Source organism: Scomber japonicus, chromosome 22 (genome assembly GCF_027409825.1).
Source record: "Scomber japonicus isolate fScoJap1 chromosome 22, fScoJap1.pri, whole genome shotgun sequence".
Classification (NCBI taxonomy): Eukaryota; Metazoa; Chordata; class Actinopteri; order Scombriformes; family Scombridae; genus Scomber; species Scomber japonicus.
The window spans coordinates 2,496,951-2,524,018 of NC_070599.1; the positions used below are offsets into that span (position 1 = coordinate 2,496,951).

Below are 27,068 nucleotides of genomic sequence, written 5' to 3' on the forward strand. Positions count from 1 at the left end.
AACCTAACCACAGCACCATGGCTTGGGATATGATGTTACATATCACGTTGCATTAAGACTTACACTACAGATTTTAAATGTTGACTGAAAAAACAAAAAACTGCTTTATCCTAGCCAAGTTATTTTCATAAGTGTTAAATATTTTTTCCCACCAGAAGTTTTTCCTTGCAGTTTTATTCCGTAACGTTGAAAAAAACACTAATCTCCACAAAAAATCGTGGTCGTGGTTCAACATGGTTATATGCCTTTGGATCACTAGTCTATGAACAAGACTAGGTCAATACCTATTATATGGCTGGACAGCAGTAATGAAATGCTAGACACTTTTAATTTGAACCAACATGATACATGATTTGGCACGCCCCTAAGAACTAAGTTGAGACTTGCATTGTTTCTAGTTCAGACTTGGCAAGTTTGTCTTGGGAGTACAAACTTCAGATGACGGGAAGACGTGGTATGATCATTCTGCAATTTGAACTGCAGCATACTGTTGATTACACCAGCTCAGTTTCAATTTAACTACCTGACTGTTCTGTGACAAAATAATCTCAACTCAAAGCTCCACTGACTCTTTTTTCTCACAAAAAACACAGAGATGCATTAAATTATGTTAGCCAGTCTGTAATGTAGCTATAATGAAAATTCAAACTTAGTGGCTCAGTAATGGCGCTGATGGAGTGGCTGCCAGTTACAGCAGCTCTGACCTCTCTCTTTGTTTATAGTGTTTTCATAGTGATTTCATAGTATTTTTGTAGTGATTTTTTAAATGTATTTTTTATTTTCAGAGCATTGCACACAGTAAGTCATTGCCATTAGATGCTTTGGATCAAAAAGACATATATATAATACAGTCTCGGCATTATCAATACAACTTAATATCAATACCCTTCTTTTTTTTTCTTTTTCCTTCACCTCCCTTCCTCCCCTTAAACATGTATAATATATATCTTAATATAAAACATTTAGTATTAGAACATTGTTGTAACTGCACTGGTCCAGTAAATAATGGCCATGCATCATACAGATGTCTTTTTATAATTTATTTCCGCCTTTCCTTCATCAGACACCATGAAAACCACAAAAAATAAAACATATAATAAACAATGAGTCAAAATACACATCTGTCAGTCATTTTTAAAGTCTCTTAAGCAAGTGTCCATAATTAGACAGTATGTGAGCACAGCAACAGAAATATATATCAAATGTACACTACCGGTCAAAAGTTTTAGAACACCCCAATTTTTCCAGTTTTTTATTGAAAACATGTTTTCATGCTTACAATCTTGGTCTTTTTTCCTAAGGTAGTTGTGTCATAGCTTGGACTTATATTTTGGGTCATTATCTTGCTGTAGGATGAACCCCTGACCAACTACGTGCATACCAGAGGGTACTGCATGGTGCTCCTGCGTGATGAACAGAATATTTTAAATATTGATTCATCAGTCCATAACAGCTTCTTCTAGTCTTCAGTAGTCCATTGGTGGTGTTTCATGGCCCAGGCAAGCCTCTTCTTCTTATTCTGACATCTTTGCAATGGCTTTCTTGCTGCAACTCGATCTGTCAAACCTGCAACTCCAAGTCTTCTCTTAACAGATGAAACTGAGACTTGCTTACTACGACCACTATGAAGCTGTGCTTGAAGCTGTTGTCATGTGAGCCGCCTGTCGCGCAAGCTGTTGACTCTGAGAAACTTGTCTTCTGACTCTGTTGTGACTTTTGGTCTGCCAGACCTCTTCCTGTCAGAGTTTCCCCCAGTTTCTGAGTGAAACTGTACTCACTGACACCTTGACTTTCTTCGCAATTTCTCTGTAGGAAAGACCTACATTTCTAAGTGTTATTGTATAATTTTCAGTTTTGGGTAACCTTACCTTTTTTTTTAACCTCTCTTTTAACCTTCACCACTTAGTTTTGTACCATTTCAAGCTATTCATTGGACTTGAACTGCTTGAATTTCAATAAAAAACTGGAAAAAGTGGGGTGTTCTAAAACGTTTCATCGGTAGTGTACATACAAAAGGCATTTCAACAAATATGCATAAATATAACACAATTAAAAGTACAAAAACAAATTACCATGTGCGCCTCTTGAACCGTGCAGAATATTGTTTCATTTGCCTGATACACTTTTCTTCTGCAGCCACCTTGGCTCTTTTCTCTGCAGGTATGTGGGTCTCTGCTGTTGTATTGGTTCTGACCCATAATGCAACAGGTGTGCCCTTCACTGAACTCTGGTCATTTGGCCTGTGACACTCAACATCAAAATACACCACTGGATTTTTAACAAACAATTATTTTTAAAGTAGGGTATTTTAGTCAAATTCTAAATCAAAGTTACCCTTTTTAACACCTTATTTATTACATTTTAACCCCTTTTTAATGATTGTATGAATGCAAACATTGATGAAATTATTACTGAAAAATCTAAAATAAACATTTGAATTAAATCAGTCTCTCAAAAATATAATATAAAAATAGTAGAGAATGTATAAAAAAATTAAAAAAAATATGAGAAAAATATATAAATAAGTAAATTAGTTAATTAATAAATATGCATAAATAAATAAATAAAATCAATTTAGACAATAAATGTATAAAATAAAGAAATAATAAAAATACATAAAAATAAAGAAGAAAAATAAATTAAATAGTAATAGAATGTACATATATGTATATACATATACATACATATACGGACATACATATAGCCATATCTCTATTTCTATACACATTTACAGTTTCGTACATATATACATATGTCCGTATATTCATACCCCCCTGCATATATGCCTGCATACTTACAGTACTTACCTGTGTAAGTGCTTCCTTACACAGCCTCCTTACATTTCCTACTTTCTTATACAGGGAGGGAAAAAAAGAAAAGAAAAGAGAGGGCGGAGAGCTTTAATTAAACAATAGAACAGGGAAGTGTGGAACCAAAAGAAAACCAAATAAAGTATTCCAGCACTTGAGTGGGGAGATTATCTAACATTTTTTATAGTTATATAGTTATATCTTTGAAATTTGAAGTTTCTTTTTTGTAAAGGAGACCCACTTTGACCATATCTTAAAGTCTGTGTAAAGTAAGAATAAATATGTGTGTTTGACATACCACAGAAAAGTGTGTTGTTAACCACTCTGCCAAATTTGAATGATTAAAAAAAATCGCCAAATATATGAAATTAGGCTTCAAAGTTGTGTAAAACTCAGCCTTTTTCTCTGCCGCCAAACGCCCTACGAAGTGTCAACTGTCAGTCAAAGTCACCATCTCTACCAGAAACATGGACGCTATGTCTGAGAGCTTTCTGCTGCTAACTCAGCTGCTAGCTCAACTACTCGCTCAGCAGCTAGCTCTGCGGCTAACTCAGCTAACTGGCTAACTACGACTGTAGTAGTAGTAGCTGAATGTATTTATACCGCTACAGCAGAAGGGGCGGGTTTATCCTAATCAATAACAATTTTCAGACCCGCCCACGAAATCTTGAACACAGAAATTTTGAAACACAGTTTGTGAAGCCTAACTCTACAATTCAAATCTAAATGGTTGAAAAAGGTGCTTTTTGAGAAATACATTTATGACCTATTTAATGTGTTTAGAAGAATACGTCTGAATTTACTTTACGGTCTTTAATGAATTTGTCCATTTGCAAATTGAGTGAAAAGGTTATTTTTTCCATTAGATATGTCATTGATCGTGTCAATCCATTCTTTTATCATGGGAGGGTCTGGGTGCAACCAGTGCCTAGTGATAATTTTCGTAGCTGCAGTTATCATTATTCTGAATACATTTTTGTTGACATTTCCCTGAAATAAATCTGCTTCACCAAGGAAGAATATTTTGAAGTGGTTTAATATAATTAAATATATATATAATTTAATATATTAAACAAATATTTCTTCTGTTGTTTTATGTACCTCTAACCAGAAATGTTTGGTTTTTTTGGTCAGGAGACCCTTGTATAGTCTTGAAATAGTACCTTTAGTAGATTTGCATGAATATGCCCTAAGGATTTCTATTAATACTGGGTCTTCCAGATCCACAGCGTGTTTTTTGTTACTTTTATCATAGTAATTACGTAATTGTAAATACCTATAAAAGTCCTGTTGTTATAGAGAACATTCCTTTCATCTGGAAGTCTCTTAATTGCTCATTTTTTGTTAGTGAGTAGAATTTTGTAATCCCTTTGTTTATCGATGTTTTAAGTCTAGTTGATTGGGTTTAAGGTCTGGGTCATATGCACTCCTTCTAATTATCCATAATTTATCCACTAATTTATATTCTGCTTTAATTGTGTTCCAGAGTTTAAGTTGGAACTTAACTTAACTAGCCATGGGTTTTTCAGTTTGTTTATCATTTGGTCTCCTTCCTTATTTTCAGCACTGCTTGAATTGGGGGGTCCCTAATTAAGGTCTTTTCCAAGACTTTCCATCAGCATTTTAATCCTGATTACATAAATTTAATAGAGGCCTGATTTGGGTTGAGGAAAAAAATCTTTCAAATGTGGGATATCCATATGGGATAACCTTCTTTTTTTTAGGAGTTGCCATGTCTTAAATCACACTCTTGGTGAACCTCGAAATAATTTTATCCCACTCAGTAAATTGCTTTAATTTTTCAGGTAATTTCAACAGGTAGAGCCTGAAACAAAAACAGAATTCTAGGGAGGATATTCATCTTAATAGATTCTATTCTCTGGATAAAGCTCAAAAATGGATTAGAATTCCATCTTGCTATGTCTGCTTTTAACTTATTTAAAAGTGGATCATCATTGATTTGTTTAATTATGGTTATTTCATTTGGCAGTAATATTGCCCTTTGGTCCCACCTTAAATTAAATCTATCTAGAAGTTGTCTGTCTCGTGCCACGTTCTAATTTGACAGTTTTTGATAAATATCCATTTATTTTAACTCGGGCGGTTGGGTTATTATATAGAGAGTTAACTCCTTTAATAGCATTGTCATGAAAAACACATTTCTTCAGGACCCTGTATAAAAACCTCCAGCTCACTGAATCGAAGGCCTTCTCGGCATCTAGACTGACCAGTAAAACTTGTAATTTTTGTTCATGAATATGGGTTAGTGTCGAATATTGTTATGTGTTTGCCTCTGTGGAACAGGGGCGATTGCTCTGAGACAACAGGGGAAGGTGACTTTCCCCTAAAATGTCATCAAATAAATTGTCACAACTGTCATATTTAATTCACACTAAAATTATAATTTACATGACATCAAATCTGCACTTGAATGCGTTCAATTTTACAACTATGTCATCCTATAACCAGCTGTTCATTGCAGACGCTGTTATTTTCTGATGTGATTTCCCGATCACACACTGGTAGTCAGCCGCAGACTCAGAGCTTCAATAGTGTTCAATGAGGCTTCTCCCAACAGCTGTTTTGGGCCAGGGTGGGACAAGCCAGGATAAGATGCTCATTGGATAATGCGACAAACTCGTCCCACCCTTGGACGCTGAGCGTCTCTGGCGGTCAATGGAGCAGTGGGCGGGTCGAACACTCTGCTGTTGTATGATGATTGGAGGAAATGTTTGGAGGTCTCCGCTAACTCTTCTGAGTATAGTTTTGCCAATGGGGCTTGACTTTCTCCCTAAATCTGGCGACTTTCCAACTCTTCTTAGCGACTTTCGATAAATCTAGTGACTTTTTCTGGTGTTATTGGAGAGTCATTAGTGCCACGGATTCTAGCTTTGCCCCGAGGCAACTATTAATCTTCGCCATACTTATTCTTCCGCCGTTTTTTTCGGCGCGTAACTCCTCCCGCAGCTTTGAGAAAACCACGACAATATATACATCAAAACGTGCGGCTCGATCGGGGGAGGAGTGCTATGACTTTTGGTGTTGAAATTCCAAAGTTTCCCAAAGTTATTCCCAAAAAACCGGGAGATTTCTCCATTGGAAATGAATGTGATTTTTTTGAAAAAAACCCAAAATTTCACCTTTTTTGAGAATCACCTAGCTCTCTCATACATGCACGTAGAAACATCATTCAAACTTTGAAACGGAGGAAATCTTGTGCTCTCTGGAAAAATACCAAACTATCTTACATAACATGTAAACTTTTCAAACTATGAGAAGTCAAACGAGGAGCCAAGCAGGTTCTCAAATCACCGTAGCAACCGCAGGGCCTTAGCTGACCTTGGCAACCTGTTGCTGGGCAGAATCTGACCTACTTTTTTGTGATTGGCCAATTCTACCTGTCTGTCTGTTTTGCCAGTTAACTGAGGTAATTCATTTGAATGGAGCGATTAATTAATGTTTACTGAGGACAAAATAAATAGTTTTATTGTTTTGTATTGTTTTGTATTGTAGTTATATGATTTGTGGTATATAACAAGATTCAACATTTATCAATATAAGATGAACAAAATGTACATAATATAATTTCATAATTTAAAATAAAAAGTATAATAAAATCTACTATCTAAATGATTTGAAGATTTACTTAATAATTTCATAACAGTGATGTTCCTGTCTGTGGAAAAAATGAAGTAGACTTTAATTAATTGGTGTAAATAAATATTATTTATGCTTCAATATGATCATAATCATTACTTAATATTTTCAGGGATGTTAAGTTGAGAATAAAGTACATTCATAAGGAAAAAATAAATCTTGTACTTGTCCCGGCAGCAGCCCCGTGGCACTCAAAATTTCCCTGGAATTTTCTAGTTTAATTTAATATGTTAGAACAAATCACTGAGGAGCTGAAATTTGTGTTGTTTTGCTTTATCTCTGTACTTTCATTGAATCTTGAATCTGTTGTTTTTCTTTTCAGCACATTTTTAAGTATCTGCAAGCTGAGGCCATCAAAAAAGACCAACAAGACTTTTTGATGGGATGGAAAGGATTTTTCAAAATGGTGAGATACCTTGTTTTTTTGTTTCATTGTTTTTGTTTTATGTTTTATTGTTTTTTTTAGGTTCGACAAAGATTTAGATTACTAGTTTCACAAAGCCCTCTAAAGGTTACATAAAAACTTTAATGATCATGGTGGGGGTTGCTGTTGCAAGTCATACATGTGGAACCGTGGTGATGATTTGCATATCAATAGTTGCACTATTATTGTTAAGATTGTGGATTGTGTGTTGCAGAATGTGGGTCGTCAAAACAATGACAGTGACTGTGGGGCCTTTGTGCTACAGGTGAGTTTTTCATGTCTTGAGAATATGAAATAAATGTGAAATCTTGTTGTTTATGCCCACACAATGAATTGTATTGATATCTCAATATTGATTCAGGCCTTTATGAGCTGATTTTTATGTGACAATGTTTCTGAACCCACTGCATCACACCATTTACATGAAATCAAGTACTCGCAAATGACAAGTTCCTGTTTCCCCAGGTGACAAATTTTACACAGGAAAAGGGTGGCAGGACATGAGTATGTTGTAAATATATCTACCAAGTGAGGCACTTGAGTAAAATATGGTAGAAGAATTTCTTTATTGAAACAAAAAATACTGGAAGCCCAGTGAATGTGAGGAAAGACAAATGCATTTATTTACCTTAATTTTGACAAGAACACTGATGCACTGTAAAAACAGTGGAACTGGGAAAAAAAAGATGATGACTGTCAAAAGTAGGGATGGGAACTGGTCAGATTTAATTGATACCAATGCCATTATTAATTCTGCTTTTTTTTGCTGTTCGGTCCAATTCTTTATTGATTGCCTTATCAATTCCTGATCAATTCTTTGTGTGAGAGAGAAGTGGGCCTACACAGGTTTTCAGTGAAAATGCAACTGTTTTATTATCTCTGTTATCACTGTTTATCAATGACCTTGCATGCTGATCAATATATGAAACATAATTTGGTAAGATAAATGGTTCACAGCCAGAAGTTAACTACATTATTTAACAGGGCCTGAATTTCAGTGTGGGATTGTTGGTATTGCGCAGAGTTTAATTGATTCCCGCAAATCTAACACTTATAATGCAGGAAATTCACACACACATTTACAGCGATGTATATGAATGCTCAGCCAACGTTTGCACCAGTGCTGAATGCAGGGCGACTGGCTGGAACCGCTGCGTCATACGGTCTGACTTCGGCCCTGGGTAACACACCTCAAGTGTGCTCTCTCCTGCGCTCTACCTTTACTGCTGCGTGTGTCTCTTGCTAATATATACACACAAGCTTGCAATGGTTTCCACTTGAAGGCATACAAACATGGACCACTGGCTAAAACATAAATCTACATCATCTAAAGCAGAACCTGCTTAGCAAAAAAACAGCGGAGCACGAAAGGACTCAAACAACAGCAGCAGTGATGCCAACGTTAACATTGTTAATCCTCAGGATCCTCAGACGGGTAACAGTAACGTTACTAAGGTGAAGCAGCCGTCCAAAAACAAGTTTCAGGCTAACTGGCTCAAAATATATCTGTGACTCCAACTTAAGAACAGTGAAATGAGCTGATTGACTTGTAGCGACTTTCATCAGCTGATATTGAAAAACGTCAACTTTGACTCAGATGGCGTTTCTCATACAGCAGCCTGTAACTTGATTACTTTCCATTACTTAAGGATCCCTGTAGTATCAAATATTCAATAATAAAGACACAGGGCACATTCAACACAAAATTAGCCACTTTCTGTGCAAATCAAAACCATCTAATAGACAAAAAGAAAATTTCTACAAGCAGTTAGGGTGGAGATATTAGTGTGTTGAGAGAGTTGGTGTTAACTCATCTTTCTGTAAAAGTGCCAGTGTCAGAACCACCCCAGAACACCCACAGCTGCGCTTCACCTGGCCTAAGCTTTTTACAGAAAATATTCAGATGTAATGTCACAGCTGGATCTAGGCCATGACAAACGAGAGAGACGCACTGTTTCAAAGGAACAACAAAACATATTTATTTAACACAATAGTGAAGATAACTCAGAAAATACAATAACCTGAGGTGTGAGAGTCAGTAAGATCAGTGGTGTAGGATGTGCATGCATGGTAAGTACGGTGTGTGTGGATGTTGTATTGTGCATGAAAAAAACCCAAAAGAACTTGAGCTAAGGCTGCCGCGTTACCAAGGGAGGTAGGTGTCTGTCTGCAAGGAAAGAGAGGGAGATAATGAATGAGCAACCACTTACATAGTAAACCAGATCACCGGTCCCAGGTGTCTTCAGTTACCAGATTGCCAGGCTGACCCAACCCACTCCAGACCAGGGCTCGCCACATGTAACCCCCTTTATAATCACAACATTTTCATAAGTAACTGTTGTATTACACATTTTTTTCCACTAACTGTAACAGATTACAGTTAAATTCATTTTTTAATTAAATTATATTATGCCGTTATATGGAACATGCATAATTTCTTGGAGAGTGGTTGAACAATGTAACTTACCAACAGTATATCAACGTTTCTAATTTTCTTATCAAGGACATTTTTCAAACATTTTCAGTGTTTTTTTTAGCTAGCCCTGCTTCAGTGATGAGCTTAAATGAGTGCCTTGCAGTAAAATGGTAATCCTGGATGCCTGTTGAGCATTTGTAAAACTGCTGGCTGCCAGGAACACACACCTACTGACAATCAGAGTAAATGTACTATTACAAGTGTTTTCTTGTCAATCTGTTGTCCCTGCAGATCAATAAATTTTCTATTTTCCCCTCTACTATCCTGCAGTATTGCAAGTGTCTGGCATTAGGGCAGCCATTCAGCTTTGGCCAGCAGGATATGCCCCGGCTGAGAAGGCAAATGTACAAAGAACTGTGTCACTGCAAGCTCTCTCTGTGACCCACCAGCCCCATCCCATCCCGCCATCTCCACCTGCTCCCACCCCTGACTCATGAAGATGGAGGGACAATGATATAACAAGAAGAGAACAAGGGAGCAAATGATTGACTAGAAAAAGAGGAACTTTTCAAAAAACTTTTATTTTTCTCTGCCAATAATCAGAGAAATTACTTCTACTGGTGTTCACTGTAGGTGATGTCACTGTTTCACTTTGTTTTGTCTCCCTTTGCTTCCCTCTTCACCCTTTGCCAATTCTGATTTAATTTCCATGTCATGGTTATTCCTTTGTGGTTGACAGAGGCCAAGACTAGCTTCCGTTTTGGGAATGTTCTAATCTTCCATCCTATCATAGTCCACTTGCATTTTTCAGTCTGAATGGGAGCTGATGGACATGGTCATTTAGATATCTTAAGAATCCAGTCCAGATTTAAGGTTGGACCACAGTTAGTCCAACCTTAACTGCTACTCCCCTGTAAGATGGCTGAACAGTGAGTGTATGAGGTAATGGCAGTGGACACCAAAAATATTTGAACCAGTTTATGTAAGCTTGTAATTAAATAGTATCAGTGGATTTCCATGCCTTCGATCCATTCAGTCTACACAGTATGTTGTGTTCCATTCCATATGTTAAAAGTCTGAAACTCTCGGCTAACATCAAAACAGAGATAAACATTGATCACCCAATATAAAGTGCAACCCCCCACACTAAAACCAGTGTTATGTTGCTGATGCTATATATCTAGTCAGCACATGTTTGCCATGTAGTGCAGTGGGACATTTCAAACATTTTCCTCAAAGATATTTAGATGGGTTTAAGGTGATACTGAAAATGGAACTTGCAATGCACAATTGATGCTGCCATGTGGACCATTCCAGCTTTGAGTTCTGATGTGAATCTGATCTGAATAGCCATAATAGTGACCTTTGTCTTTGAGGGATATCAGATTATACACAACATCTGTGGAACATGCTACATATTGACCCCTAGGCCATAAACGTCCTCTGCCTCCACCTTCACACTCATAGAAATTGAACATCTTCACATTGAGACTGGTTCATCCTCTGTGGATTGCCACCCAAGTACAAGCCAGAATGACAAATTGGCCCAAAGAGGCGGTGTCTTTACATTGCATTTATCTTTTTCCTGAGTCTTTATCTCTGTCAGTAAATGTGTTGCTATGCTTTTTGCTTTAAACAAACTGTTTTAAAAGGAGGACTGCTAATTTGTTGTTATTGGAGTAAGTACAAAGAAGAACCTCTGGTGAGTATTTCTTTTAAAGCTTGAGATCCATTTTGGTGAGGACCATGACAGCTTCACAACAGACCCAGTGTGTCCAACAGTGGAGTTACAGTACCCTCCTCTACTCTTCTTTTTATAACAAAAGACAATTTTGTTGAGAGCTCTGTGTGTGTATGTTGTTTTTCCCTAGTTTTTTTTTTTTCCAAACAGGAGTTAATGCAACAGAGTTGACAGTTTTATATATCTTCTACAATGCATTATGGTTGCTAAAAATAAAAAACATGTGGCAAACAAGTGATTGTGCTTATATTAGTGCTTTTGTATGGACATCAGCTTTGTATGACACAATCCACATGTAATCCTGGGTCCAGTGGTGGAATACAAATAAGTGCATTAATTCAAGAACCAAACGTAAGTTTGCATTTGATGGAGTTAAACATAACTTCACTATTTCAAGTCATGCAACATTATGCTTATACTCCACTGTATTCAGAGGAAAATATTATTTTCTTGACAACATTCATCTAACAGCCATAGTTACTGTACTTTATAATTCATATTTTTATAATAAAACCTGATGTTTTAATAAAGTGGGTATGAGTGTATGAGAGTTGAAAGTAAAACTGAAGGAAGTGTACTTTGAGAGTAAGCCCCACCAAACAGTATAACCTTCAGAAGAAAATGTTGATCTTTAAAGCTTTTAAGGAACCAGGACAAACAAGCAAAATCATCCAAAATATCTTGATACAGCTTTATATGAGCGATATCCCATGGGAAGGCAGATTATGTTTTCCTTCCTAACCTTACAGACATGGAAAGAATTGATAAAATATTAAAACATAACATAAAAACAAGGCAATTCAATGCAGGTACATTTATGACAACAAATAACACCTATAATGTGTGTGAATGTATCTATGTTTCATATTCGCCTAAGACCATCTTAGGGTATGTAGGCCTATATATTATCATAGCTTATATATCAAAGCATTATTATTTGTCTTGGTTAGTTAGATATTGTAAGCAAAACATTATAAAGGAAGGTAAGAGAGTAAATTAAAATAATTATACAAAGAAATACATTGTGATTGATTAATAGTATATAAAATATTTACAATGAGCTCCATCTGCAAGGTATACATGCATTTCCACTTTACCATTTTAAAAGACAGTTTTATTTGTGATGGAGTCATTGTATTGACACTTTTACTGAAGGAAGAGAATACCTCCATGACTGCTTGATGCCAAACTTTGGGTTTTTGATTTGCTGCCATATTCTTTTTTAATTTAAATGTTTGTATCCTTTTTGATTATGTGACAGTATAGAGAAACAGGAAACTACGGTGGCCGGGAAGTGCAAAACAACATTACAAAGTGTGAAACACTTTTACAAATAAAGAGAAAAATGTACATTTTGTAAAACATTTTAATATATCATAAAAAGAATGACACGAGTAAAGCACTTTTACCAAGGACAAAACACATTTACATTTTAGAAAACTAATTTACATGTGGCAAAATACTTTTACCAGTCCCCAAACAAATTTACAAATAACACAATCTTTGGGGAAAGGGTTACTTCATTTAATGGTTTAATTTGCATTGCATTGTACAAGTTCCGCCACCAGGTGAAGATGTAGAGTTAAGAGACGAGTTGTGAAAGAAAACTCCGTTCAGCATTGTACAGAGCATGAGAGTAGCAGCTAGTTTATTTCATAGACATATATACGTATATATGTCTGTGGTTTATTTCATATTTAATAGTATATATGTTTGTGGTTTATTTCATAGATGTTAAGTGTTGTAATTTGATGGCGCCCTTACTCCCTGTATTATGGTAGACATAAAGATAGATAAACTGCACTGCTGTATTGTATAAGGTTTACGGTACCTACAGGATATGACATCACCACGCTCCCAGTGAGTGCCAGTTGTTCTGTGTGAGTCATGATGTAATGACAACACAACCACCCACATCAGTCCGTACTTTATTATGAAATAAATATGCCAAGAGGCTAAATATGATCTAAGTATGTTCTGTTTATCCTCCATACGCAGTAGAGGACTGCACACTCCAGTAAAATCCTTAACAATAGACATATATATGTATATATGTCTGTGGTTTATTTCATAGACATATATGCGTATATATGTCTGTGGTTTATTTCATAGACATATATGCGTATGCATGGTTTATTTAACAGCTGTGGAACCATACTGCTGGACTGTCGCTGCTCACTTTATCACTTCTGTATCACTACCGGTATTTGGTACATTCCCTTTCTGTGAAGATTGTTATTTGGAAATTTGTTTGGGGACTGGTAAAAGTGTATTACCACATGTAAATTAGTTTTCTAAAATGTAAATGTGTTTTGTCCTTGGTAAAAGTGTTTTGCTCATGTCATTTTGTTGTATGATGTGTAATATTTTCCATAATAGCTTTGTAAAAATATTTCACATTTTGTAATGTTGTTTTGCACTTCTCAGAGAGGGAGATGGTATTATGAGAGAGGTTGAATCAGAAATATGGCAGTTACACAGTATGTCTCTATAACATCACCCAAATCTTAATAGATTATTTTGCTAAAATGAACAGAAAGTTGAAGCAATAAATAGTTCCCACAAAAACTGTACGTTGCTTTCCAAATACATTTGTCAAAATGTGTCTGGGTTATCAGTGTGAAGATTACAAAACTCCTTTTAATGTTATTAAAGTTACTTTAAACACTGTAGCACATGACATTTGTTTATTGGGGTATTCCAGTATTTAATATGTTTAAAATTTGACAACAAACAAAAATGTAATTAAGCATCCAACATTTATCAGATGTCTAATTTCCAGTTCCTCTGATCTCATAGTTTTGACCTAAATCATATTCTATAAAATAGCCTACTGGACATTCACATACCAAAGCTTCTTTCATGACCTGCCTAACTATGGCACACTATGGCTCACTCACTGACTCACTTACTACACTGTATATAAAATTGTCAGCGATGTTACCACTTAGTTTAAAAAAAGGTATGACATGGTTCAGGATGAAGCATGGAAAATATGGCCTTCATATTCAGGTGTTTGTCTGTGTTGACAAATGGCTGAACATAAAATTGGGGACCTGTGACTTAACACCTGGGTGGTCCAGGGGGATATGAGTACAGTTACCTCAGTCAGCTTTCCATTAACGGAAGTGTGCTAAAAAAATCAACAAAAGTAAAGATAACTGATAATGAAGCGTTGTTAAAAAAAGATATACTGTAGCTATCTTAAATGGCCAATTTCACCCAAAATAAAAGAAATTCTGTTTAAAATAATAAACAATATTTATCCTGCTGCTGAAACTCTAAGTTCAATCTTGAAGTGGATCCTTGTGTATTTTGTCTGACAGAGCACGAAACTACTGAACATTTATTCTTTTCTTGTTCGGTCACAATTCGATTTTGGCAAGATGTGTATCACTGGTTAAATATTGGAATCAACAATTCTTTGTTTAATAAGTTTCAGGTGATGATTTATACGGAAGGTATGTCAAAGAAGATGTCCAAAATGGTCAATATAATTATCATTATGGGAAAAAATCATATACATAAGGATAAATGGAAGAACAGCAAACCCTCCATAGTCTGTTTTAAAAATGAAATAAAAAACTATATGACATCTTTAAAAGAAAATCAGTCCATAAATGATTTATATAAAACTATGTCAAAGTCTCTTGCTCTTTAAGTTACAATCCTGTTTTGTTTTGTTTTAATACGCTTCAAGCACTTTTGTTAAATTGTCAAGCCCTATAATTATGTAATTTTATTTTGTTTATTATTTCTATTTTTGTCTGTTATCTTGTCCTGTTACTAATTGCAAATGTTGTTTGCCGTGATGTATACAATGAGTCTACAAAATTGAATGGAAATGTATATTTATACTTTTATGGGTTGTAGGCTTGTAATGTTTCATATTGCAAGTTCAATGTTCCTCCAAGGAGTTTTGTAAATTGAAATGTGAAATAAAGTTTTAAGGGGGAAAAAAGCTTACCGTTAACATTTAGACTCCGCCCTTCTGGAATGCTAACAGATATGCAATCGTGCACTGCCAGAGACGCAAGGTCAGCCTACTTTTACATGACGTATAGATCGACCAATCACTAGTCATGTTGGGCGGGATTACAGCTAAATGACGGCGTTCTGTTGCAATGAAAAAGCCTCTTTGTGTGCGCAACGTATATAAGACATTTCTGCCGCAGATTCTTCCTTTGTAATAATGTCGGCTGAATATGATAATAGGTAAGGAGAACTTGAATGCTGAAATGCTGTTTTTGTGTTTAAGAAATGGATTTATAAATTAAGATCGGTATGTTAGTCTTGTTTATTGATTTCTCGTGGCAATGTAGAGATTGGTCAGAGCATCCTGGTGTTTCTGTGGTCGAGTAACGTGAAGGCCCACCGATACCCTGTTTCACGGAAGCCTTACCGGTCTTCAAGCTATCAAACGATCGCATTGAACTCAGATCAAAGGTTTTGTCTTTCAATTTATACGCGTTCCATCTAACAAATTATAACATACGCGTGTTTGTAAGTAGTAGGAACGATGGCGATTACCGTAGGTCTGAAGCGTATCTGTAACAAAGTGGCACGTGAACGAGCCTGGACTAGGCCTTCTAAAGTTCTATCGGTTTCAAATGATTCTGTCGTTTATAGTGAAATATAAAATCTGAGTATTTAAATGTAACATTTACGGCTTGTCATACGGTGGATATGGGGACTATTGAGTTTGCGATGCACATTTAAACATATTCATTCTATTGGTAGGATGGGCGCACATGGTCGTGCTGGTGCTAACAAGAGGTTTGGACAATGCCGGTAGTATAGGCCGCTAAATGCCCCCACCCCCACCCAGCACCAGTGTACGTGAAAGCATACCCTGCCTTCGTGAAACAAATGCCTGGTTAGTGTCAGTGTAAAGTAGTTGATAGGTTTTGCTGACTTGACAAGTCTGACAAAAGGCCGCATAAAGACGAGCGAGGCCTGTTGGCAGTGACTATAGCGGGCCGCAGCTTCAACCAGCTAAGCCATGTCTTTACTTTTACTACGCATTTGCATTAGAGTAACGTCTTATAACTCATCATTCGGAATCTGATCATTCAACGTCAAAAACATTTGGCAATTTCTCGACTATTTGACCTAAATCGATATGACTAGTTGTGGAGGCTATTCTCACAGACTCACTTGATAGTCTCAGCTCTGACTGAGGAAAAACGACCATCTTGAATGGAAGACGTAGAAATGGCGGACTTCCGAAAACGCGTTTGCTTACAAGCACAAGGGTAAAATGACGAATTGATTTTCTCCATTCAGTGGCCCACTTCATCGTGGTTAAGAGTCAGCACATTACCCTATAGACATTTAATAATACAGGCGACTGAAAAGAATATTGGCACGATCATATTTTGTGTGTGAAGAATGGAGAGACAGAGGGACTGGAAAATTAACATCCCTCTACGGGAAGCTGCTTATGTTGGCGCGTAAAGGCTCCTTAATATTTTTGTTATTTGACACTTTGTGCTGACATTGTGTGGAATAAGCTCCCAGGGAATTACACCAATGATGTGTTTTGTCATTTTCAGAGACAATGGCCCAGAGGGCATGGAGCCAGATGGGATCATTGAGGTGAGTCCCCACTTGCTGCAGTTTTTAATTTTTAAGAAAAGGGGAAAAAAATAAGATAGTACAGTCAACTTGGAACCATTTGCATGGCCCAAAAGAGCCATGTAAATTTGCTTACCCAGTGCTGTGTTGGAGATGCAGAACAAAGTTCTCAAAACATTTGCCAATGTTTGGAAAACCCAAACATTGTTTTCAACACATATCAGCTACATGCTGAACAGGAGCTAAACAATTTTCTTACATTTTTTTTTTTAAGCAAATGTTGTGTTTGTGTAGAGGACTGCATATTTTTATGCAATTACTTGTGTGTTTGAAGGCTTTCCACAATCTTAAGACACAGCCGAGAACTTTTATTTTGAGAAATAGATGTTTTTGTTTTTAAATATAGGACATGAAATGCACTTAAATGGGCTGATTAGCCACACTTATGTGGTGAGGCAATACACTGTATGGGGTTGTTTCTGAATTTCTTTTTGCCCGCTCCCTTGCAGAGCAACTGGAACCAGATCGTGGACAGTTTTGATGAGATGAACCTGCGCGAGGCTCTTCTCAGGGGAATTTATGCCTATGGTTTTGAGAAGCCTTCCGCTATACAGCAGAGAGCCATTATCCCTTGTATCAAGGGTAAGTAAAATGCACCTACCAACTATACACACATAGAGACTAAATCTCTGTAGCCATTTTCCTTACTATAACAGTGGGATACATTTGTGTCTACCAATTGTTTTTATAATGGATAGTTGCTTTCTCCTGAGATGCTGAAGCACATCATTGATGTACTGCTATTATTCAGGTTAGTTTCACAAGCCTTTTTGGTTCAGCTTCAAATGATCCCAAACTTGGGACAATTTGTCGTTTTCTCAGGCCTGTCTTGTCTCTTCAGTCCTCATTTTTGCAATCTGCACCTTTTTACTTCATGTCTTCACATGAAGTTTTTGTGTTTGACACATTTTAAATGACGATAGTTGTCCAGTAAGATTCACATCGGATAAATTAGATATCTTGGTCAAACTATACAAAAGAAAGTAAATAGCGATGAAGTAATGTCACCAAAACATAGTTTATCTCCATCCAGTTTCAACTGAGTGACACCTGAGAAGCATTAGAGGAGAAAATGAGCAGGACACAACTTGGAAATGGCTGGAAATAATTTTGATGCTATTTGACTGACTTCCTATGGAGTTTGTAGTTGGCAAACCAGCTCAAAGGTATTACTGCCTCCTACTGCACTGAAGATTAAAACATCACAGCTGCAATTGATCTAACTTATTTAATGAGGGGCTCATGTCCTTGTATGTGGCCAAATGGTTAATAAATGTTAATTTAAGTTTGAGATGAGTGATGAACATGGTTTCCTTGTCACCTGTGGTAACTTAAACTTCAGTTTGAATCCAATGCAATACCCCATCAATGCATTGATATACTGTCATACTTAAAATGTGTTTGTGTGTACATAATGGCCTGTCCATTTTGTTACTAGTGTAATTTCTACTAGCCATATTTAAGGAAAAAAAAATATCAGGGCAAACTGGTGTCAACCATTTTGTGTTTAAAATATTCTGGTATCACCACTCTCACAGTTTAGTATGAGCTAAACCATGAATTCTGACAAAATATTAAGTTCTTTTTTTTTTTTTTTTAAGGTTATGATGTGATCGCTCAGGCCCAGTCTGGCACTGGGAAGACTGCCACCTTTGCCATTTCCATCCTCCAGCAGATTGATGTGGAGTTGAAAGGTACTCAGGCTCTGGTTCTGGCCCCCACCAGGGAGCTGGCTCAGCAGGTAGGCTTTCTCTTTAACACAAAACATGCACAGAAACAGAAACAGAAATCTAAACACTGTTTTGAAGCATTGTGCTCAGTGTTGTAGCAGGTTAGCGTTTCAGGCTAATTAATTTTAGAGCTGTGTCATTATCATGAAGATCATGGTTACAAACATTGCTGTTAAGGGGACAACTTTTGCTGCTTTAAGTGTCATGTATGTCAGCACAGCCAATCACGTAAGTCAGTGTCTGTACAGTATTCCTATGTACTTTAGGTAAAACTGAATCAAATGATCCGTATGTGAAATATGCTAACATCAGAAAGCTTAATACCAATTTGGTGTCTGCTAATAGACATGCAAAACTGCTGTATAATGATGAAACCCATGCGTGTCAACTGACTCTGTAAACCCCTGGTTGTTTTGTTGCTCTGGTTGGCGTTCTGCTGGCTGGAGTCCACAGGACAGCAGGGATCCAGAGGCATGATCATACCTCACTACTGAATACAGCACCCATCACATCTCTGAAAGGGAGTCATTGGCTAGTTTTGACTCTTGCCATAGGAGACTGCCTTGATCAGTATCACTACCTACTACAGGCTCTTAACTGTCTGACTGTATACTTCAGAGAGTGTCAATGCATAGCCATAGCTCTGCTGTCTATTAGCTTTCAGCCCTGAAAAAGCAATGTTTTGCTCATAGACCTCATCTGGCATATGCTAACTTTCCTCTTTCCTGTCAAAGTAGAAAAGGAGCCTGATAAGGTATATGTCACTGTTTATAATCCAGGATGGGTCAGTATTGTTAAGCCATGCAATCTAAAGAGCCAGACTATGTTGAACTTGTTTCTTGTGTTAGCAAGTTAACTTGGAAAGTAAGCGCACTCACTTGTGTGAAACATAGCTCCATAGGTGCTCTGCAAAGCGTTCCAGGATCATAACGAGTTAGAGAGAGGAGTGCTTGAGTCCAGAAATCAGTTTAGTGTTATCCAAGACTGGTTCAAGTGGAAGGTAAAGGGGAAATGTTTTCTGTATGGTCCTTTCCAGTATGTTAGACTCTCACAATGACAATCTTGGCTTGTCAGTGGAAAAAACAAGCATTTTTAGTTGATGTACATTGATAGGGTGTTTTTGGGCTGCCTGATGCAGCACACTCTCTTGGGGTCCAGGTTGAAGATGAGATGTTCCTGGATTAGCCAGAGTATCCAGTCCATTTGGATGAATACCATCCTAACCTATGCCTTGCACTGCCTAAAATTACATTGTTTGTTTGCTTTCTTTTAGATCCAGAAGGTGATACTGGCCCTGGGTGACTACATGGGAGCTAGTTGCTATGCCTGTATTGGAGGGACCAGCATCCGCAGTGAGGTCCAGAAGCTGCAGGCTGAAGCCCCTCACATTGTGGTGGGAACCCCTGGCCGCGTCTTCGACATGTTGACTCGCAAAAACCTCTGTACGTCATGATAAATGTGGAGGTGCTTTGTTACTGAAACAGTTTCACAAGTGAATAAAGAAGGGTGGCTCCCTCAGATACCTACAAAGATTTAGAACAAACTGCTGTATAATGAAGAAACCCATGCGTGTCAACTGACTCTGTAAACCCCTGGTTGTTTTGTTGCTCTGGTTGGCGTTCTGCTGGCTGGAGTCCACAGGACAGCAGGGATCCAGAGGCATGATCATACCTCACTACTGAATACAGCACCCATCACATCTCTGAAAGGATGTCATTGACTAGTTGTAACATTTACATAAGCCTCAGTGTAGGTCATATGAAGAGCTCTGGAGACTGGCATGGTTAGCAGTGCAAAGCACTTATATCGCTAACTGAAAGGTCACCACCCAGTGGTGTAATAAGGAACTACACCACCAAACAAATTGCAGAACACTATTTTTGATAAATGCTATTCATTTGTGAACATTCCTAGTATTCTCATGTCCAGCCTTTTTTTAAATAAAAAAAAAAACCCTCACCAGTATGAGTACATAAACATTTTTGTCTCACCTGTTTTTATTTTATTTGCAGCTTCAAAGTACATCAAAATGTTTGTGCTCGACGAGGCTGACGAGATGCTCAGTCGGGGGTTCAAGGACCAGATCTATGAGATCTTCCAGAAACTGTTAAGCAGCACACAGGTAGGAGCTGATTCACTGAATTCGAGGGTAAAGTCTCAGTTTTGTTGAGCCTCAGGAGCCTCAACAGAATCCCAAAGTGACTTTTAAATACTTTTTTTTTTTTTAAGATTTTGTCTGTAATGGCATGTATGTGGGGGTTGCTTTATTCAAATAAGCTGCAAACATCAAGCTCCCAACACTAGGGGGATGAAAATGCCTCATGAACATAGGAATGTAAAAGTCATAATTTTTTACCAGCCCTTCCTTGCATGTGTTTTAGGTTGTCCTACTCTCTGCTACCATGCCAGCCGATGTTTTGGAGGTCACAAAGAAATTCATGCGTGAACCTATCCGAATCCTGGTAAAGAAGGAGGAACTGACCCTTGAGGGTATTCGCCAGTTCTACATCAATGTGGAGAAAGAGGTGGAGAAACTTTTTTCTTTTGTTGTGGACTCAGCAAACTAGACTAATGTGGGGTGGGGGGAGGGGTGGGGTGAGTTTTAATTAATTCTTAATGAAGTTTTGTATACAGGTTGATCAGTGTGAATTAGTTACCTATGGAAAAAGCAAAGAGCCAGTAACAGAGCTGCTTGAGCTGGCTGTGTCTGACCTGGTCATGCCCCTTAGGAGTGGAAGCTGGACACGCTGTGCGACCTGTATGAAACCCTGACTATCACACAAGCTGTCATCTTCATTAACACGAGGAGGAAAGTGGACTGGCTCACTGAGAAAATGCAAAGCAGAGATTTCACTGTCTCTGCTCTGGTAAGATTCTTTCCTTACTGTTATACCTGACTCATTAGTTTCACTAGCTTAGACAGTACTGACTAGTAATGATGATAATTACAATCTGTAATACTGGGTTTTGTTTTAGTTAAGATTTCATGGATTATTCATGTCATGCCACTAATGCAATTTGAATAAATGTGTCCCTTTTTTGTGGCACATGGTCTTAAGTCAAACAAAGAATTATGAATAAATCTGAATTTGTTTCCTAGAACACTATTGTTTTAAGAGACTGAAGAGGGATCACCTCTTCAGTCTCTTGCTCCATTATACAGGCCTCAAACCATTCACTGGTGTCTTCAGTCCATTGAAATTTAAAATGAAATCTAACTGGCAGATTATATAAATGTTGCGCAGCTTTTTTGTCTTAAGTAATCAACTTTGATTAATGAATTATTTGAAACCATATGGGTCTCCTGCTGTATAAGCATAACAGACTGAAGGGGAGGTGTAGTCAGGTGCAGATTTGACCTCCTAAGTAAGGCAACTGTCTGGGGCACTCGACTTTAAAACTAAAGTTTTAAACACTTTTCAGTGTTTGAGAAATAAAAGCTGCACATTGAACACAGGTTAAGTACATAGTGTTAATACTTCTGTTTTACTCTTAAGTAAAAATGTACCAACAAAATGAGGACAAAGACATGAAAATGAACAATCAAAACTAAACCATTTAGTGGATTTAACTTCAGTACCTTCTGAAACAAATACGTGAATGTACTTAGTGTGACTGATTTTTGAAATTTTTGCATTAGTCTACCTTTCAAATGAAGTGCACTAGATTCCCCCCCTCCTCCTACCTCAGGCAGTCAGTGTAGAGACCTGAGGTCAACCTCTCTGCTTCTCTTATCTACTGCTGTGAGATCTCAGCAGCTAGAAGCTGTAACAAGGTTAATGATCCACACGGTGACATAATAAAATAAAACGTGGAAATAAGCGCACCCCTGACTAGATGCCACAGTCTTTCTAGTTATCACACTCTAGTAAACTGAAGAAGAAACTATGCATATGGAAACACTGTGGCAGAGATAACCCAGGTATCTCATTTGTCTCTATTCTTGTGAGTGCAAGTTTGCTACAGGGGTATGCATGCCTTCTAAACATGGATGAAAATCAGTCACTCTGTTCTCTTCACTGAAGTCTTGCCTTATCTTTCAGCATGGTGACATGGACCAGAAGGAGAGAGACTTGATCATGAGGGAGTTCCGCTCTGGCTCCAGTCGAGTCCTCATCACCACTGATCTGCTGGTATGTGCAGTAACACCTACTTTTGTCTAGATTAGGGATTATGTAACAGAGGCCCGATTAATGTGAATGCTGGAAAACATGAGTTGCTGACAGTGTCACAAGCACATCACATAGTATCTATGGATTTAGCTGTGTCCAAGGATCCCTCTCCTCCCTTCTGTAGTGATGGTGAAGGACTGAAAGTTCCTTGGTAGAGAAGCTTATCTGCCCTCCACTGTGGCTGGGGGTCAGTCTTCATTCACAACTAAATGGCAGATTACAGTCAGTCTTGTCCTCCATGTTTTTTCCACCAACACTGCTATTGTAGTGTATGCACTGTTGCCCTTTTAATTGTTTAGCTTTAGTGAACTGAAATGGTGGCTGAGATTAGTCAAATGATTTCATGCTATCTAATGGTCACTATGCTCCTCCTCAGGCCAGAGGCATTGATGTCCAGCAAGTGTCCCTAGTCATCAACTACGACCTGCCAACCAACAGGGAAAACTACATCCACAGGTAAACACACAACTGGGAAATATATTACAAATTGGCTTGAGCAATACAATTGTACGGACTAATTTTAAAAGACAAAACAAGGTAGAACTTTTGGATGACTAAATTATCCATCAAATATAGTTAATTAACTCCAGAGTTTGATTTGTCAGAAGATGCAATGCTATGTAACAGAGGCCAGATTAATGTGTATCCTGGAAAACATGAGCTGCTGACAGTGTCACAAGAACATCACATAGTATCTATGCATTTAGCTGTGTCCAGGGATCCCTCTCCTCCCATCTGTAGTGATGGTGAAGGACTGAAAGTTCCTTGGTAGAGAAGCTTATCTGCCCTCCACTGTGGCTAGGGGTCAGTCTTAACTCACAACTAAATGGCAGATTACAGTCAGTCCTCTATCCAAATACCCATTCCTGTCATTTCACATAGCAGGTTTTTGGTTTTCATTCCGTTAGTGTTTTATATAATAAACCATTTGACGTTGGCATGAGCAGTAATCACAATGACTGTCTTCATTTGTCTGTTACAAAATATAAATTTTTCACACCTTAACCTACCATCCTGTATGACATCTGAGCTCAAGTTTTCCAATTACTCTTGTTGCTGTTTGGAGCCACCGAATGTTCTTTGTCCTATCAGGATTGGTCGGGGTGGTCGTTTTGGCCGAAAGGGAGTGGCCATCAACATGGTGACTGAGGATGACAAGCGAACCCTGAGGGACATTGAGACGTTCTACAACACCACCATCGAGGAGATGCCCATGAATGTGGCCGATCTTATCTAGAAGAATCCACATGCCCATCGTCCACCCCTACCCCCCACATTTTAGAAGTCAAACCTTGTTTCTTACGTGATTTGAATTCCAAAAACTTCCTTCTGCTAAATTCCACCTTGACTTAACCCTATACATTCTAAGGAAAGGAAGACTGCAGCCATCACTCCTTCCAAACCTTTGAAATAGCTGTTTTTTTTTTTTTTTTTTTTGTTTGGTTTTTTTGTTGGTTTTTTGGGGGGATGTTTGGGCCGGCATATTTGGAAGAATGCATTGCTGATCTGCTTGCCAGTTTCATTACTCCATGTCGGCACATAAACTCCTCCTGCAGCTATTTCCCTTGCCTTCAAAAGTTGAAGCATTAATTTGAATATTTCCACATTGATGTTTTGCAAACTGATGACTTAACCACAAAGCAAGTTTTTAACTGATTCCAGCAAGTTCAAAACATATCCTTGTTTCCAAAAGCACATTAAAAACCATAAAGTTGTTGGTAAATGCTTAACATTAAATAAGTAACTTGACTCAATAGGTAACATAGATGATTGAAGCTTTTGTGAAATGTGGATGTGATTTGTACCTTTGCGACATCAACATTTGCTGCAGTTCTGGTGACTGATAGATGTGAGTACTTAAGACTGCAGTTCAGTTTGGACTCAACAATGCGCTAAATAAAATGGGAAGTGCTGCATTTGACCAGCCAGTGTTAAAACAACTTTCAGTGTACTTCACACAGCCTCTAACACATACATCCATCATCATGTTGAGAACAGATTTTGGGGCTAGAGTACACAGGGCATATTCAATAAAAAGACCTGTATAGTAAAATCCATCATGAATGAGTGGTTTACCATTTTGATGTTTTTTGTTTTTTTTTTCCCCCCAAAAAAAAGCTATTGTACGTATTGCTTGGCTTATATCGTCAGTTACTCAGTAGCATTCAGTTGAAGACTGACGGGTGGCTGCGGATGTTTGGAGGCAAAACAACGGTGAGTTCTGCAGAAACCTGGCCTCTGGACCTGGACGACCTGGTTGGATCTTCATCCCGAACGCTGACATTCTTTTACGTTTTATTTTTAAAGGAAATACTGGGTTTTTGATAAGGTAGAGGTAACTTTTTGTAACCTACCTCATCAAAATGTTGGGTGGGTGGGGGTAACGTCTGATATTAAAGGACCAAACTACAGATGATTTCTTACATAGAGGTTATATCCCCTCTCCAACCACCCACCCCTAAATATCTCTTCATCTCTAACTCTCTCTGACTCATTACAATGCCTGTCATGCTGGGGTGTGGTGTCTGGTTTAGAACAACAGTCATGTTTTGGGGTGTATGGTCAGTGCTATTTTTTAAAATGAATTTATGGAATTGTTAACCTTTTTGAGACAGAAACCGTGTATCAAGTTTTCTACATTGGATTCTGTATAGTATTTATTTTAATGGTCTTAAAAAATAAAGGTTGCTCCTTTTTAACAGTGTAATCTGGCCTCTGCATTGTTGAATATCACGTAAATTCTTACGGCCAAATCCTGTATATTAAATTGATATACACAATCTATAAGGGGAGCAGTGATAGGCTCCAGCAAATGGCAGAGTTGTTCTGAAACCGCAACACTGCAGTTTGCTCAACATCGGACAGATGAACTCAGGTGTCCCAATTTTTAATGGATCCTCAAAGCATCGTCTAGGTGAAGGAATAATTAAGGGGTCTGTCTTAACAGCCATACTTAAGTCTTGAGCACTTGCGCGTTGATGTATCACAACTGAGTAAGTAGAGAGTCCTATTTCTAAAATGTACCAAGACACTACACTTCACCCACATTCGATGCATATTTACGCCGGGAACCGAAGCGCGGCATGCGGCGAGATGCCATGAAATCTATAAACTCACGGCGGACAGCGGCTGTGGTGGGGAAGTCTGAATTCAAACCATTATTCATAAGGAAACTGCGTTCGCGTTATATAGGTTGCGATGGAAAACCTTTGAATCAGGTGATGAAGCCGGCAGGATGTTAGCATTAAAATTGAAACAGTTAGAGAATAATCTGATTATATCTTAAATTAGAGTGAATGACGGATCAGTCATCAGAGATAGGCTACAGAGGGTATAAGTGAAGCATTCAAACAATAATGCTAAATTATACACTGCAGAATGTGAATCAAAAAGCTCAGTAATACAAGAGTTCTTCACTGACTTAAACCTTCCCACTATTTAGGGGAATGACGTCTCAGTGTTAGAAGCATCTATTTCAGAAAGTGAGATACAACAGGCTTTAAAGGAACTGTGTTCACGAAAGAAGATGGTTTTAGTATAGAATTTTATAAATGTTTTCAAGGTGAATTATCTCCTCTACTCTGTAAAATATATAATGAACACCAGGAAATGTCTGTGTCCATGCGTTTTGCTAATATTACACTTTTGCCCAAACTAGGGAAGGATCTTTTGGAAATTAATAATTGACTGACTGATTAGTATTCTTAATAATGACTATAAAGTGTATGCACAAATCTTGGCTATGAGGTTATCCAAAGCCTTCTCTGATTCACTTAGACCAGACTGGTTTTGTTTATCTTCCATCAGTATGAGAAGACTTAATCACATAATCTATAAAGCAAGCTCTTTCTGTGGGCCAGCTGTTGCTGTATCACTGGATACAGAGAAAGCTTTTGACAGAATAGAGTGGTCTTACCTATTTTGTACACTGTCTAAATTTGGCTTTGGTCCAAATATTTTAAAATGGGTGTAATCTTTCTATAAAGGAGTATTTTTCTAACTTTAACCCTTACTTGCTCCTCACGCCAGGGTTGTCCAGTCTCTCCAGTTCTTTTTTTATTTTAGCTTTGGAACCACTGGCATCCGCTATATGTAGCAACCAAAAAATAGAGGGCATTAAAATAGGAGGTTCAAAAAATCTGGTTTATTTGCAGATGACACATAACATTAAGTAAACCTAAGCAGTCTATTTAATCAGTTTTAAGGCTTATCAATACATTCAGTAATTTCCCTGGTTATAAAATAAACTGGGGTAAATGTGAGGCAATACTCCTTATTTGTAATACTTTTTCTTCAGACTTGGGTAATGTACCATTTTTGTGGAAACCAAAGAGAATGATGTATTTAGGTATTATTATCATTGCCCCTATTTCCAAAATCTTTGAACTGAATGCACCTGTTTTATTGTGAAAAATAAAATATGATATCAATTCTTTCATTGTAATTAAGTAATCAAGGGGGTTCTAGTTATTTTGGATTGT

At 37.6% G+C, this 27,068-nt stretch overlaps 2 protein-coding genes and 2 non-coding genes across 4 annotated transcripts in view; all 4 read left to right on the forward strand.

Annotated features, from left to right (window-relative positions):
- senp3b (SUMO specific peptidase 3b) overlaps positions 1-11,280 on the forward strand; it is a 31,698-nt gene extending 20,418 nt beyond the window's left edge. The window contains exons 10-12 of the mRNA XM_053343571.1: positions 6,790-6,873; positions 7,106-7,156; positions 9,638-11,280. Of these exons, the coding sequence (XP_053199546.1) occupies positions 6,790-6,873; positions 7,106-7,156; positions 9,638-9,748 (246 nt within the window). The 3' untranslated portion in view covers positions 9,749-11,280. The remainder of the gene's footprint in view (positions 1-6,789; positions 6,874-7,105; positions 7,157-9,637) is intronic.
- A 3,877-nt stretch (positions 11,281-15,157) lies between these two features.
- On the forward strand, positions 15,158-25,294 carry eif4a1a (eukaryotic translation initiation factor 4A1A). Its single transcript, XM_053342939.1, has 11 exons — positions 15,158-15,263; positions 16,604-16,646; positions 17,135-17,267; positions 18,287-18,426; positions 19,689-19,857; positions 20,428-20,537; positions 20,797-20,940; positions 21,145-21,282; positions 22,459-22,548; positions 22,964-23,043; positions 23,680-25,294. The coding sequence occupies exons 1-11, from the start codon at positions 15,241-15,243 to the stop codon at positions 23,822-23,824; spliced, it is 1,215 nt and encodes a 404-aa protein (XP_053198914.1). The 5' UTR covers positions 15,158-15,240; the 3' UTR covers positions 23,825-25,294.
- Positions 18,775-18,914, forward strand: LOC128384878 (small nucleolar RNA SNORD10). Its single transcript, XR_008324607.1, has one exon. It is a non-coding gene; the product is annotated as a small nucleolar RNA SNORD10 (small nucleolar RNA).
- Positions 19,963-20,102, forward strand: LOC128384880 (small nucleolar RNA SNORD10). The gene has a single exon (XR_008324608.1). It is a non-coding gene; the product is annotated as a small nucleolar RNA SNORD10 (small nucleolar RNA).
- Positions 25,295-27,068: the final 1,774 nt, after the last annotated feature.